At 46.4% G+C, this 14,945-nt stretch overlaps 1 protein-coding gene and 1 long non-coding RNA gene across 3 annotated transcripts in view; both read right to left on the reverse strand.

The window, feature by feature from the left end:
• Positions 1-4,615: 4,615 nt before the first annotated feature.
• On the reverse strand, positions 4,616-9,299 carry LOC110358867 (uncharacterized). 2 transcript variants are annotated; one of them, XR_002413656.2, is made up of 3 exons: positions 8,460-9,299; positions 5,587-7,068; positions 4,616-4,810 (listed from the first exon to the last, which is right to left on the reverse strand). It is a non-coding gene; the product is annotated as an uncharacterized LOC110358867 (long non-coding RNA). The 2 variants fall into 2 exon arrangements; XR_010475210.1 differs by lacking the exon at positions 4,616-4,810 and having other exon boundaries at positions 4,856-7,068.
• A 1,212-nt stretch (positions 9,300-10,511) lies between these two features.
• Positions 10,512-14,945, reverse strand: part of SH2D1B (SH2 domain containing 1B) — an 11,466-nt gene continuing 7,032 nt past the window's right edge. Inside the window, exons 3-4 of the mRNA XM_005502586.3 lie at positions 13,724-13,892; positions 10,512-12,190 (exon numbers count right to left, since the gene is read on the reverse strand). Of these exons, the coding sequence (XP_005502643.1) occupies positions 12,153-12,190; positions 13,724-13,892 (207 nt within the window). The 3' untranslated portion in view covers positions 10,512-12,152. The remainder of the gene's footprint in view (positions 12,191-13,723; positions 13,893-14,945) is intronic.

Here is a 14,945-nt window from a genome sequence, read left to right on the forward strand (position 1 = left end):
TGACAGTTTCCATTGCCATAGGTAAGCAAACTCAGTTGGAGACAACTCCATAACCAGTGGCTAGAAATTAGAAAAATATTGCTCCAGGAGAGCATGGATACTTTTTCAAATACTATAGGATTATTTGTTATGAAGATAATTTTAGATTATCACAAAGTAGCTGAGTGCAAGTTTAGCATGCTCTTATTTCATATAAACCCACAAATTGTATTTTCAGGTTTGCCTATATAAAAATATTGTGGTAAAAGGCATTTTTAAAATGTGTAAAAATCAAGTATAGCATTGTTCATAGTTGCAAAGAAGTGTCACAAATGCAAACAAATGATAAATAGATTTTTGGTGCATTTTTCTTTCCAACCAAAACAGTATAATAAAGCAACACCAAGAAAATCACTCTGAGTGCCATGAGTAACCCACATTTATGAGGAAATAGATCCTGTCACAAAATGTGTAACACATTTCTGTTTGTGCATGTTCAATAGTGCTTCCTGTTTTTTGAAAAAATCAAGGTGTTAAAGATTAGAGAGGTTGCAACAGTAAAGAACTGTAAATACCCTGTTTGAGCTTGTTTCTATCTTTACTTAAGGATGAAGTAAAGTTTCATATTCAGCAATGGTCTGAAGGTTTTTATAATGTGCTATTGGAGCAGTACATACAATTCCCAACCAACAAACACTGTTCAAGTTCTCTTGGGCTGTTACTGCAGACAGTGACAACAAGCAGCTTTCTTGTTAAACTGAACAAGGCCAGCAAGGCATGGTGGTGGAGGTGCTCGTTACATGAGAGAGCAACTACAATGTATTGAGTGCTGTTCAGGGCGGATGAGGGGCGAGTTGAGAGTCTGTGGGTGAGAATTAAGGGGCAGGCTGGCAAGGGTGATACTGTTGTGGGTGTCTATTATAGACCACAGATCAGGGTGAGGAAATTGATGAGGCCTTCTACAGACAGCTGAGAGCAGCCTCACAGTCACAGGCCCTGGTCATAGTGGGGGATTTTAACTACCCTGATGTTTGCTAGAAGGACTACTCAGCCAGCCACAGTCCAGGAGGTTCCTCCAGTGCACTGATGATAACTTTCTGATGCAAATTGTGGAGGAGCCAACTAGGAGAGGAGCACTGGATCTCATCCTCACTAACAAGGAGGGTCTGGTTGAAGCGATAAAGGCTGAAGGCTGCCTTGGCTGCAGTGACCATGAGATGGTGGAGGTCAGGATCTTGTGTGGCAGGAACAGAATAGCAAGCAGAATCACAACCCTGGACTTCAATAGAGCCAAATTTGGCCTTTTCAAGCAATTGCTAGGGGAAGTCCTATGGGAAAGAGTACTTGAAGGTAATGGGGCCCAAGATAATTGGTTAGCATTCAGGGACTGCTTCTTCCAAGCTCAAGATCAGAGCATCCCGACACGTGGCAAGTCAAGGAAGGGAGCCAGGAGACCTGCGTGGTTAAACAGGGAACTGCTGGGTAAGCTCAAGTGGAAGAGGAGAGTTAACAGATCACAGAAGGAGGGGCTGGCCACTTGGGAAGAATATAAGGCTGTTGTCAGAGGGTGTAGGGAGACAACCAGGAAAGCTAAGGCCTCCTTAGAATTAAACCTTACAAGAGGGAACACGGACAACAGAAAGAGTTTTTTCAAATACGTGGCAGATAAAACTAACACCAGAGGAAATGCAGGCCCACTGATGAATGATGTGGGTGCCCTGGTGGCAGAAGATACAGAGAAGGCAGAGTTACTGAATGTCTTCTTTGTCTCTGTCTACTCTGCCAGAAGCTGTCCTGAGTAGCTCTGTACTGCTGAGGCCCCAGAGGAAGTCAGGACAATGGAAGAGTTTTCCTTGGTCAAGGAGGACTGGGTTAGGGAGCAATTAAGCAATCTAGACACCCACAAATCCATGGATCCAGATGGGATGCACCCACAGGTGCTGAGGGAGCTGGCTGAGATCATTGCTGGACCACTCTCCATCATCTTTGCCAAGTCTTGGGACATGGGAGAGGTGCCTGAGGACTGGAGGAAAGCAAATGTCACTCCAGTCTTCAAAAATGGCAAGAAGAAGGACCCAGGTAACCACAGACCTTTCAGCCTCACCTCCACACCTGGAAAGGCGATGGAACAACTTAGCCTTGGTGCCATCTCAAGGCATATCAAGGATAAGAGGGTTATTAGGGGCAGTCAACATGGCTTCACCAAGGGGAAGTCATGCTTAACCAACCTCATAGCCTTTTATGAGGACATAACCAGGTGGAGAGATGATGGCAAAACAGTGGATGTGGTCTCCCTTGACTTCAGTATAGCATTTGACACAGTCTCCCACAGCACCCTCACAGCTAAACTGAGGAAGTGTGGTCTGGACAATGAGGTAGTGAGGTGGACTGTGAGCTGGCTGAGGAAAGAAGCCAGAGACTTGTGGTCAATGGGATAGAGTCTAGTTGAAGGCCTGTATCTAGTGGAGTGCCTCAAGGGTCGGTACTGGGACCAGTACTATTCAATATATTCATCAACAACTTGGAGGAGGGAATAGAGTGCACTGTCAGCAAGTTTGCTGATAACACCAAACTAGGAGGAGTGGCTGACAAGCCAGAAGGCTGTGCTGCCATCCAGTGAGACCTGGACAGGCTGGAGAATTAGGCAGGGAAAAATTTAATGAAATGACCTGTTAGAGAGCAGTACAGGGGAAAGGGACCTGAGGGTCCTGGTGGACAGCAGGATGACCATGAGCCAGCACTGTGCCCTTGTGGCCAGGAAGGCCAATGACATCGTGGGGTGTATTAGAAGGGGGTGGTTAGTAGATCGAGAGAGGTTCTCCTTCCCCTCTATTCTGCCCTGGTGAGACCACATCTGGAATATTGTGTCCAGTTCTGGGCCCCTCAGTTCAAGGAGGACAGGGAACTGCTGGAGAGAGTCCAGCGCAGGGCAACAAAGACGATTAAGGGAGTGGAGCATCTCCCTTATGAGGAAAGGCTGAGGAAGCTGGGTCTCTTTAGTTTGGAGGAGACTGAGGGGTGACCTCATTAATGTTTATAAATAAGTAAATGGTGAGTGTCAGGAGGATGGAGCCAGGCTCTTCTCAGTGACAACCAAGGATAAGACAAAGGGCAATGGGTGCAAACTGGAACACAAGAGGTTCCACTTAAATATGAGAAGAAACTTCTTCTCAGTGAGGGTGCCAGAGCACTGGAACAGGCTGCCCAGGGGGGTTGTGGAGTCTCCTTCTCTGGGGACATTCAAAGCCCACCTGGACACATTCCTGTGTAGCCTCATCTAGGTGTTCCTGCTCCGTCAGGGGGACTGGACTAGATGATCCTTCGAGGTCCCTTCCAATCCCAAACACTCTGTGATTCATAATGTGATGTCTCTCAGTCGTTCCCCCACACTGGGCTCAGGTGTCAAATCGGTTGCAAAAACAACTTTCCTCCTTCAGTGATTCCTTACTGGGCTCAGGGGAAGGCAAGTGAGCAAGACAAGTACACGGGGCGGGCTTTGGGAGAACCGGGGATCGAACCCGTTACGTTCCGGACCACCCTCCGGCGACCTGGCCGCTCCTCCAGCGAGATCCTACGGCCGGAGAATGCACGGCGCCCCCTACAGGCCTCGCACCGCCCTGCGCGCCCGGCCGCGCCATACCTAGTAAGATAATCTGCAACTTTGGGGTTCTTCAGAAGGTCCATGTGTAGATCAGAGTATTTTCTTGTTAGAGTACCATCTCCATTTACAATAATACTGAATATTAACTGAAATGTCTGATGGATATTTCGAGCATGAAAGCGCTAAAAGGGAGAAGAAAGTTACGTACAGGCACATACTTACTTTGCTGGGTCTCCTGCTTATTAAAACTACCTGGCATTAGAATTTCATTTTGCTTGTGTCACCACTAGTTTTATCTACAACTTAAGAATAGAACAGACTTCAAAATATCACTTATTTTTTCTCCTACTTCATTTAAAGTGAGGCTTGATAAAACTGAAAGTGCAAACATGACCATATTCAAACTACTATGGGCCAGGAAACTTATTAAGGTGCAATAGAAACTCTTCACATTATTCTAAAGCAAAAAAGGAGAAACAGAGGCATTACAATTTTTATACTGTTCTATAAAATACAAACCTTACAGATTTTACATATGTATAAATAAGCCATACAGCTAATGAATAACAATATTAGAAATATATTTGAACTATAACTGTTCTCTAGGAAATTTATTTGAATCTATTTGGTTATTGGTCCCACAAAAACAAGCATAAGAAATACTAAGGTAATTCCCCAGAGTCCAGTAACTCTTTTGCCCTCAAGACAGAGAATCGTGCCACAAAAACATCCTCTTACCAAAGATTTTATCTTAATTTGAAGAGGAAAGTTGTGACGACAGAGATTTGGAGGAGTCGGGTAACAGAGCACTGGAACAGGCTGCCCAGGGGGGTTGTGGAGTCTCCTTCTCTGGAGACATTCAAAACCCGCCTGGACATGTTCCTGTGCGACCTCATCTGGGTGTTCCTGCTCCAGCAGGGGGATTGGACTAGATGATCTTTTGAGGTCCCTTCCAATCCCAAACATACTGTGATACTGTGAGTCCTAAACACGGTATCGTCACCTCATCCTCTGTGAATTGACTTAAAAGAATAATCCAGAAAGTCAAACACTTTTTATTAAAGCATCCAGAAATTAGTTACAAGAAATTGCAGGCTGAGGTGGTTGGGGGACTTTTTGTTTTGTTTTGATGTGTGGGTGTTTTGTTTTTTAACTAGACACCATTCTGCCAAGCCAAGCAAAATTCAGATTGCAATCCCCATACTGTGGGCAGTTTCTAACTGAGCACATCTGTTAAAATAAAAACAACAAACAAACCAGTATCAGAAACCAGTATTATCCAATGTCCTTTATTGCAGGTGCTTTTAATAGTCACTAGATCTCTTACAAGGACCCTTGCACAAAAGTCATTTTAAGCTAACATAAGCCTGTTCCTAATGACAAACACGAATTTTCCCCTGGTTCTTCTCTTTGACAGCTCCCTGGGGCATGGGGGTGGGCTAGGAGGCCAGTTAGTATCCAGCCACTGAAAGTCCCACAACCACTGCATTTGACAGGCTGTAACAACATGGTTTTCAAAGAAAAAACACTCTTTACTTCAGAGCAAAAATGCGACAGCTCACTCTGGAGACCAGGTTAGTGCAATATGCAAACGGCCTTCAGAAACTTGAGAATCTCAGCCAGGTATTTCCCATAAGACAAGACAACTGAGTACACACACATGATGCACTAGAAATGAAATTAATTCATCTATGTTAGCACCAGCACAAAACATGGGAACATTGTAGGTTAGCCTCTGCAGCAACTGAATGCTCTGAGGAAATAAAAAGCTGTTCACATGTGTCTTTCCTACAGCATCTCACTGAAGAATGTTACAAATTAACAAAAGCTGGAACCGAAAGGAGAAATAACAAGACACCACAACTGAATTCATTTTCAGACCATGTGATGTTAACCTAACAATTACACAAGCTGCCGTGAGCCTACTGGGTCATGTCCTGCCACAATGATGTACTTATTAAAAGCCCAAACAGATGCATAAGGTTTTATTTTGACAGAGACATTACCTTTTCAGACCATCCAATTTTCCACTTTGCCTCATCAACAAGGTCTCCACTCTGTCAGGGACGAAGGGGCTTTATCCTGTTGAAAGATCTACGAGTTTCACCAAAATGCAAAAAGAGCTTTGCAACCTCACGCAGAAATTATGCTTAGAGGAAAACAAGTTTGCTGTGAAGACTGCCAGCAGATCTAATGGTAGTCAAGTCCTTCATACAGCATCCTTTCAGTACATAATTGAATTAATACTAAATTAATATACATAAGTATGACAAAAATCACAGCGTAGCATAGCAGCTGAAACTAAATATCTCATAAATACCTGATATAAGAACTTAAAGGTCTTGCTTCACACTAGGGTGGACAAGTAGATTAAAACTGATTCCTTGATAGAGTTATCTAGCAAGAGCTAAATTAAAGATGCCAGTTCTGCTTAGGCAGTCCTGGAAAAGATGTAGCAAACAAGGATGACAGGCAAAGCAACAGATCAGTTGGAGAGGGACTAATTCTTAAAATTTTCCAGACCCAGCAGGTTGGAGAAGTTAAAAACCCCAGCAACCCACATAATCTTACAGTAACTGTTTCAAAAATCTAAAAGGAAGCTCAAAGATGCTAAAAACTCCAGGAACCAGAGGAGATAAACAAGAGATCATCATAAAGGACTCACATCTTCAATAATTACTCATACGTGCTAACAAACTAAGCAGGGAAGGGATTTTGTTTTTTTCCCTGTATAGGTAACCTACATATGTAGGTTATGGTGGGCACAGAGCTACCTGAACAATTAAGTCCCAATTCTGTGAAAAGGAGAAATAATGCATCTCAAGAAACAAGTTAGAGGCAGGAGAACCTGTTTTGTAATTGGGAAACTTGATGCACACAGGCTTAGCGCACTGGAGAGCCCAAACTGCCGCTCAGGAAACACTCCAATGGCAGAGGTAACTGAGTGATGACAGTTGCTGATGCAATGTGGATTACCCCAATCTTTGCATCTCCTAGGCACGTTTATCCACTTCATTAAAAAAGGTAGTCCCTTCAAGCTCCAAAAATCAAGGAAAAGAGAATAATTCCTCATCCTACCCAGTGACGAAGCAAATTCTCACAAGCATGATCATCGCCATCTCACAGAGGTGACTTCAGATCTGCTTCTCAGGGTGAGTCAACATCTTACCTGTCCTAGTACACACTGTCCGTTGGCTCAGCCATGCACTGCACTACAAAAACTTCATCTGTCTCACCTTATGCTTTTTCCAAGAGGTTCATCACCCATGCCACAGAATCAGCACCTGTCTTGTCTGCCCTTTCCCAGACCCAAGAAAAAAAGTTCAGATGCAAACCTTACCCAGCTGTGGTAGCAAAGTAACCACAGACAAGGTGAGAGATGGGTTTGTATTGGCATCCTCAAGGAGTTCTACCAGGCAACTGAGACATTCACTTGGTAGAATCTGGTTTGAAGCAAATAAGCATGTAAGCTTCTGTCCAGAGATAACCTGGAGATGAAGGGAGAAAAACAACCTTAATTACTCAACTGCAACAAAGCATTTAACAAAAACATGAAAGCTCAGAGTCGTATTAAATAGATTTTGCCCCGTTCGACAAAAAAAAAAAAATCTGGTTTTCATTCCCATGGATGTATTTCCCTTTCTCTTGGAAAGTACCAAGTTTACATTGTGATCATTTATAACATATTGGAGCTGCCTTTGCTTGCTTGCTGACAGCATCCGTAGTAAAAGCATTCTTCTTGATCTCATAGCTCTAGCAGAGGCATACCTTGTATTTCTTCACACACTGAACAGAATATCAGGTGACTCTTCCTACATATAGTATAGGTAAAGGTTTGTTTACTTTGAAAGAACAACCAAATAGATTTCTCAACACAAACATTTCATAATCAGCCTTCAGCTCCACCCAACAGCCTGCTTTCCACAGGCATGGACAGGAACCCAAAGGTGCAGGAAGGACAGGCTGTAACAGGAGTTTTTTGGAGCACTCTGTGCTTGAGACAAGAAAATACAACCCAAGTTCAGGGAAGTTTCTATAAGATGCTGAAAATTATACACCTGCCCATCAGTACAGGCAGAGCATGAGTTCCACTTGCATAACAAAGCAACATAATGTTGGTTTTCAATTTCCCCGTTTATCTCTTTACAATGGACACAGGAGAAAGCTCAAGTGAACACTAACTCTCACATTGATGTTTGAGCAATTAAAAAGTAAATCTGTATTTGAACAAGGCACCTGCCAGATTAAGCAATTCAGTCAACACGTCTATCTCTCACCACACCATGGTGCCCAGGCCAAGCAATAGACAAGGCTCTACCTGGAGCTCAGACACACCTCAGCAGCAAATGCCTTTTGTTACAAGTTGCATGAAACTGGTGAACACCCGACACAAGACCAGCTCATCAGTCAAGCTCCATTTTTAAAGATGTGAAAGGAAATTACCCTTCTAGCTCAGAATTTCTGGGAATATGAAGAAAGCCCCCAAAAGGGCCCACTATGTGCTTCACCTACGTCTATGTAAACATGTTGTACACCTCCGTGTGCACACACAAACACCGCAAGCCACTATAATATAGTACACAGTGATTCTTCGGGGATGTCCCTAACACCGACAGGCCCACCAACTCTCCTGCCGGCCGGCACCGGGCGAGTGTCCCCATTGCCAGGCGCTGAGCCCCAGAAGAGGCCGCGGGCCAGGCCAGGCTGGCACCCCCGGGCGCCTGCAGCCAGCGGCGGGGCGGAGAGAAGCCAGCCGAGGCCGGGGTCCGAACAAAACCACCCGTGCCCACAGGCCCGAGGGGACACCACGGCCACCCGCACAGGCCCGGCCGCGCCGCCCCGCTGCGGCCCGGGAACCCCGGCACGGCGCCGCTCGCACCTCCAGGCCGTGCTGCAGCAACGCCGCGTTGGGCGGGTCGCGGCCGCCCGGGGCTGCGAGCAGCAGGGACTTCATGCAGCCGGAGACAGCCATGGCGCCTCAGCTCCGCTCTCAGACCGCGCAGCCACAAACCCCGCTCAGATTCCCCGCCTCCGCCCTTTTGACGGGAGCAGCCACTGAGAGGCAGCGGCCGGAACCCGCGGGGCCTGACGGGAGAGGCCGCGGCGCCGCGGTGCTGCAGGGGGCGGAGCCCGGCGGGTGTCGCTCGGCAACCAGTAACGCCCGTCGGGGCTGCGGAGCAGGAGGAGCTGCTGCTTTACCGCGTAAAAAATCCAGGATTTGCATCCACTTGCGTGGTGACTGCGGCTAAAGGGCTCAGGTGGGGCCGAGGCAATGCTGCAAATTCGGTCGAGAAATCTTCTTCCAGCCCCATCTATGGCAATAACTTGAGGAGTGAAGATGCTCTGGGATTCCACATGCTCCCCCAGGCCTGGTGTTCCTTGCTGCTGCCCTTGTGGTGCAGGTTAGCCTTTGCTAGTGATACCTTTGCGGGGCGGGGGAGGGGTGAGGGCGATGGGAAAACCGGAGATCGAAGCAGGCACCCTCCAGACCGGGGGTCCGGCGACCCGGCCACTCCTCCAGCGAGATCCCACGGCCGGAGAACGCACGGCGCCCCCTACAAAGCTCCGTGATTCTGTGATTCATAGTCTGATGTCTCTCAGTCGTTGCCCCGCGCTGGGCTCAGGTGCCAAATCAGTTGCAAAAACAACATTCCTCCTTCAGTGATTCGTTACAGGGCTCAGGCGACGGCGAGCAGGTGCGGGGGGTGCTGAGAAAACCGTGGATCGAGCCAGGTACGTTCCGGACCACTCTCCGGCGACCTGGCCGCTCCTCCAGCGAGATCCCACGGCCGTGGGACGCACGGCGCCCCCTACAGGTCTCACAGCGCCCTGAGCGCCCGCCTGCCCGGCCCGGGCTGCTGTGCTGAGGCTGGGGGTGTGCAAGAGGCTGGGAGGGTGGGCAGCAGGACAGGCGGGCGGTGGGTGGGCAAGAAAAGGCCGAGGTGGGAATGGAACTGGGTCCCCTGCGGACCAGCGTCCCGCGACCCGGCCGCTCCTCTACCGCGATCCCCACGGCCGGGGGACGCCACAGCGCCCCCTACAAACCTCGCACCGCTCGCTAAACCCGGCCCGGGGGGCACCCACCGACTCGCTGCCTCCCACCGCCACGTCGACACCGCCCGCTTCACAGCCTCAGATGCTCCTCTCACACACGCACAACAGCCTTGAGCCCCCCTTTTTCCTCCCTTGCTCCTCTTCTGCACAGCACTTCCAGCCTCGCTACAACCCCACCTGGCCCCACACCAAAACACACACCCCGAGGACCCGCCACCACCAGGGCCCCGAGCCTTCCTCCCCGCTCCCCTGCCCGCTGCTCCTTCTCCATCCCTCCCTCCCTGCACCAAACTCTGCCTCGCCTGCCAGAGCCCCAGACCTTCCGCTGCGCAACTGAGGTTGTTCCAGCACCTCAGTGTCTTGTAATGCGGGTCCTCGATTCCTCGAGTGCTCTCTGCTTCTGCTGACTCCCTCGGTGTAATGCCTGAAAAGTGGCACGAATCTGGCCATGGATGCACGCTTGTTTCCGGATTCAGAATCTGAAGCTGCAGCCTCTGCTGGGCTGTAAATCCCAGTGGAAAGGACATCTGCCTGTGGTGTAGCACATCCACCAGAATCTCTGTCAGCTAAAAAGCACCACAGCCCAGCCCCTGGTCCTGGCCTTTCCTAAGGCTGAACATCAGTCTGAGTGGCTGAGCATGTGGGGACTGCTGAGACTCTATTCAGAAAACCCATAGCATTCTGTGCTGTCACAGACCAGGCTGCTGGAGCTGGGATGTCTCAGCACAGCAGCTGCTCAGGGTGACATGTGTAACAACCAAGTACCAGGCAGGCTTCTGAATTTGTGGGTCAAGAGACATATCAGTGTATGCACTTCTACGGAGCAAGAGAGGCTTTTTGTCGTGGTTGAGATGGACAAATGACATAGACCAAATTCTTCCAGGATGAAAGTAGTAGATGCCATTTATTGACACAAGTGCATTTTTATACAGTTTCACCAATTAATGTGTCTCTTCATTATTGGTTACAAGTTACAGCAGTAACATCTCATTGGCTAATTTTGCTATCATCAATGTTACTCTTCTACTCCCTTCTCTTTCATGGGTACATCCTTAACATCTCCAGATATTCCTTTACTCGCATCTTCCTCACGGGTAGGCCTTCATATCTTCAAGGCTAATTTCTGTTCCCATGCCCTCCGTCAGGGAATCCACGGACTCACCGTAGTCCCCCACAGCTTTTTTTCTCTCCAATAGTACCATTTTTTGTGGAGAAATAGTTTGTTTTCCATACATTATTTTTGACACATATGCTGGTATTTCTGGCAATGCCAGAGTTAATTTATACTCTTATGTTTTACCTCCTTCATGCTACAAGTACCAGTTGAGCCTGGCACCAAAAACTGTTAGTGCTGTTAAACTTATAATGAAGTCCAAAGCACTAAAAAAAGCCCTTTTACAAAGAGCGGTGTGAAAGATACATAATAAGAAAGAAATCAAACTAGTATTACCCATAAAAATACATAAATAATTTGTGAAAGATCACACAACCAAGACAAATGTCTTCCTCGAGATCACAAACTGGGAGGGAGTTGGCACTAGTGACTGGGAGAATCAGGACATATGTTTCAGTTCTGACTCAGGCTGCTAATTGCAGGCACCTTCAGAACGAAAGTGTATATTAAATACTTAAATTTAGAGGTAAGAATAAAGTAAATTCTTACATTAGGAAAAATCCCCCAACATGCACATTACAATACAGAGCTAATGGCCATGGCAAATGAAATATAGTAAGCAGTCTCATTTGTACCGTATCTATTAAAAAAAAAGATGTGTTAATACCAACATGCATCTAGAACTTGCACTCCTCTTGTAATCTGCCAGAACCATTCATCAATATTAAAAGTATTTCAAACCATTTTCATGTTGTTGATTAATTCTTTATGATGCGGATCAAACACAGCCTTTTTGTTTTAATTCCAAACTACAGTATAATCCTAGTATTCCTTGACAAAACTGAAATACTATCCACTATCCAACAATGAGCTAATATGAATTGTGCACAAAGTAACAGAGCTGAGAGGCTTAACAGAGCTTAGAGGTTTTTAAGCATCAAACGATTCCAGGAGAATTGTTGTCTTCTATGGTTTTTATCAACATCTATTGGTTCTGCCATAAACTACTGCTTTATGCACATTCATTTATCGTATTTATACTGCTTCCTTCTAACAGATTATTCGTTTTAGGAGTAGACTTCCTGGACAGTTTGCTGACTGAAAAACCAAAATACACATACATGCATACTGATACCCTTCCCCCACCCATATATATGTACAGAGATGTGCATGTATGCATGCATCTATTATAAAAATTATTTTCTTGCTGAACAAAAATACATAGTAGCTGGTCCTGGAGCCACTGGGAGAAAATAGAGCTGCTCTCACAGTCTGCAAAAGGCACTAATGCCAGTGGTCCAGATCCAGAGTGGAGAACACTCAGCGCAGCTCTCCCCAGCCCATCTGCTGTGTGGTGGCGCAGCCTGAAACAGCAGCTTCCCAAGTCCTCACGTTGTCTATCATTCAGGGCAAGACAGTGACATAATCACTGTCATTAATATCTGTAAAGAAATCAATAAAAAACAATGATGTTGTCATTGCAAGTGGCAAAGCCTGTGTTGTCTTTTCTGAGCCATCAATTGCTGCTATTAAACATTCGCATCCAGGTGAGACCCCTTCTGAGGAACAACCACATGTTGGAAATAATCCATACTTCATTATTGCAGCTATTTTTCTGATTTACTATGACTATAGTATAACACACCCTTTCTTCTCTAGATAAATACCCAACAGAAAAGCTCTCCTCCCAACTAAGGGAGAAGAGCCTGGAAAAAAACACTGTGGAAAGTGACTGTCTCTTCAAGCAACCACCCTCAGATGCACTGTTCCTGGGCTAGAAAACAATGCTCAAAATGTGTCCAACCACCAGTATCGTGACCCCAGTCCTGGGCTTTGTTGCACTGGAGCATGGGGTCCCGCACGTGCCACAGAGCCAGCTGCTGGTGGGTGCCACAGGAGGGACGGGGCCAGAAAAGTGCGGTGTGCACTTTAGGAAGCACTGGGGTGTTTTACATGGTGCCCGCATTTCAGAGAGACATCCACCCCGGCATTAACCCAAACTCCCCCTGTGAGCAAAAGCAGTCTGAGGGGCAACTTGGGATTGCCATATAAGTGAAATTTAAATTAAAATTCAACAGCCACAATTCCAAACTCATTTTATTATTTCTCAAAGCCTCCGTTTTTATGACAACCACAAACATTTTGATAGTGAAATGAAAGGTTTCGTTTTCCTCCCTGTGAGCCCAGACCAAACCATTGTGCATCCTCTGGAAAAGTCCATGTTGCAGGACAAGACAAGAAAATGTGTATGACACCTGATTTCTCCTAAAAATATACCCAGGCTACTGCAGTATTTTCATCTCCCTGGAGCAACCATGACAAGTTACCATAAAAACCTTTTTTTAGAGCAAATGTGGCACATGTGCCTTAGTGATACAAATGATAATGTGATGTTGTGGACACTGGATACGTCTCTGCTGCTGTTTCCCTCAGCAAGGGTATTGCTACACTGGCCCTTGAAAATGCAGCTCAGTGCGTGAAGTGGTGGGAAGAGCTCCCCGCTTTCTGTCCTGTCTGCTTGACACAGGAGCTGTTGCACTGCTGTTACGTGCAAAAAACCAGCATCTGTCACACAGACAGGAGGTGTGACGGCAGCACAGAGCAGCTGGCCCTCCTGACCCCATTGATCCAGCATTTCTCATGAGGTATAAATCACACAGAAGACTAGATACACCTAGAATTTTTTTCCTGTATGATAACTGCACTTACAGGAAGGATTTCCCTTGCTCATTACACTTGGTCTTCTAGTCAAAGGACCCAGAAAAGTTTCCAGGTTATTTTGCTGCCTCTGACCTGGTGGATACTGAAGCTGAGCATGGTACAGCACTGATATCAACAGTATCTCTGTTCATCCTCCCCAAAGCAAGGACGTAAGGATGACATGGGACTATAAAACATACTCTACCACGCCTGTCAATGCAGTAATTTTAAAAAAGAAACCACCAAAACCACTAAGGCAGAACTATATTTCTCACCATCATAGATGTCATCTTTTTCTGACTTGAACCTCTGGTTTCTTTGTGAGGCCTTCGGTTTCATTACTGGATAGCGGAGGTTTATTATCAGTCCTTGATTTGGCTTTTCGTAACTGTATATTAGATCCTTCAGTGTTCTGAAGAGCCTTGCTGGAATATCTTCAGAGGTCTGCAGTGAAAGGAAAAAAAGTTTATTTGGAACTACTCTTCAGATAGATTCCCCCAAAAGAACGGAATTATAGGTTGCCTCTTGTTTTCCAAGGAGCTGTTCTGGAACCAGACTGGGTGACAGAGTCTGGTACTAGACTTTGGCCACTGGGGACACCTGCTTGGTGATGTGCTCTACGTCCTAAGTGTCACCTCCCTCACTCTTTTTTTTTTTTTTTTTTTTTTTTTAAAGGAGTGGTTTAAAATATAGGCTCAGGTGTGTTGCAGAGGGATGGCATTACAGACTTCCCCCTGGTGACAGAGCACACGGTTAGGGCCAATGTGTTTTGTTCTCACTTAAAAGGTTTTATTTTAATGCTTTGGTGACAAACAGAAGCCAAACGCGTTGTCCAATGTCTGCATTGTCAAGCAAAGGACATCTGCAGATGCAGCAGACACGTCTGAGGATCCGCAGGGAAGTCCCTGGCCCCAACTTTCTCTGTTAGGTAGGAGTGTATTATTTGTCTCAGGTTTGTGACTTTTGCCAGAGAATCCTGAGCCAAGCAGGGGTCAGGGCAGGACAGCAGACCTGAACTGACCAAAGAGCTGTCCTCTGCCATAGGACACTGTGCTCAGCAATAAAAGGTCAGGGGAAAGTGGGGATGTGCGTGGTTATGGCGTTTGTCTTCTCAAGTAACCATTACACGTGCTGAGGTCATGCTTTCCAGAAGGTGGCTAAACATCTGCCTCCCAATGGAAAGTAGTGACTAAACCTCTTGTTTGCTTTGCTATGCTTGTGTGTACAACTTTGCTTCACCTGTTAGGCTGTCTTTTAGCTTGATCCAGGAGTTTCTTCACTTTTGCTCTTCATGTTCCTTTCCCACACCCCATCCTGCTAAGGTGGGGAGGGAGCAAGCAGCTGTGTGGGTGCTTAGCTGCTGGTTGGGGTCAACCTACCATACTCTAGAAAGTTCATGGTTCAGTCTGGCCCTTAAAAAAAATCCAATCTCCCCTCCATCATGAATATATTATTTAAGTCAATTATTTTAGTGAGCCAAACCAATCTGACTTAAAA

The sequence above is a fragment of the Columba livia genome, chromosome 1 (genome assembly GCF_036013475.1).
Source record: "Columba livia isolate bColLiv1 breed racing homer chromosome 1, bColLiv1.pat.W.v2, whole genome shotgun sequence".
Lineage (NCBI taxonomy): Eukaryota > Metazoa > Chordata > Aves > Columbiformes > Columbidae > Columba > Columba livia.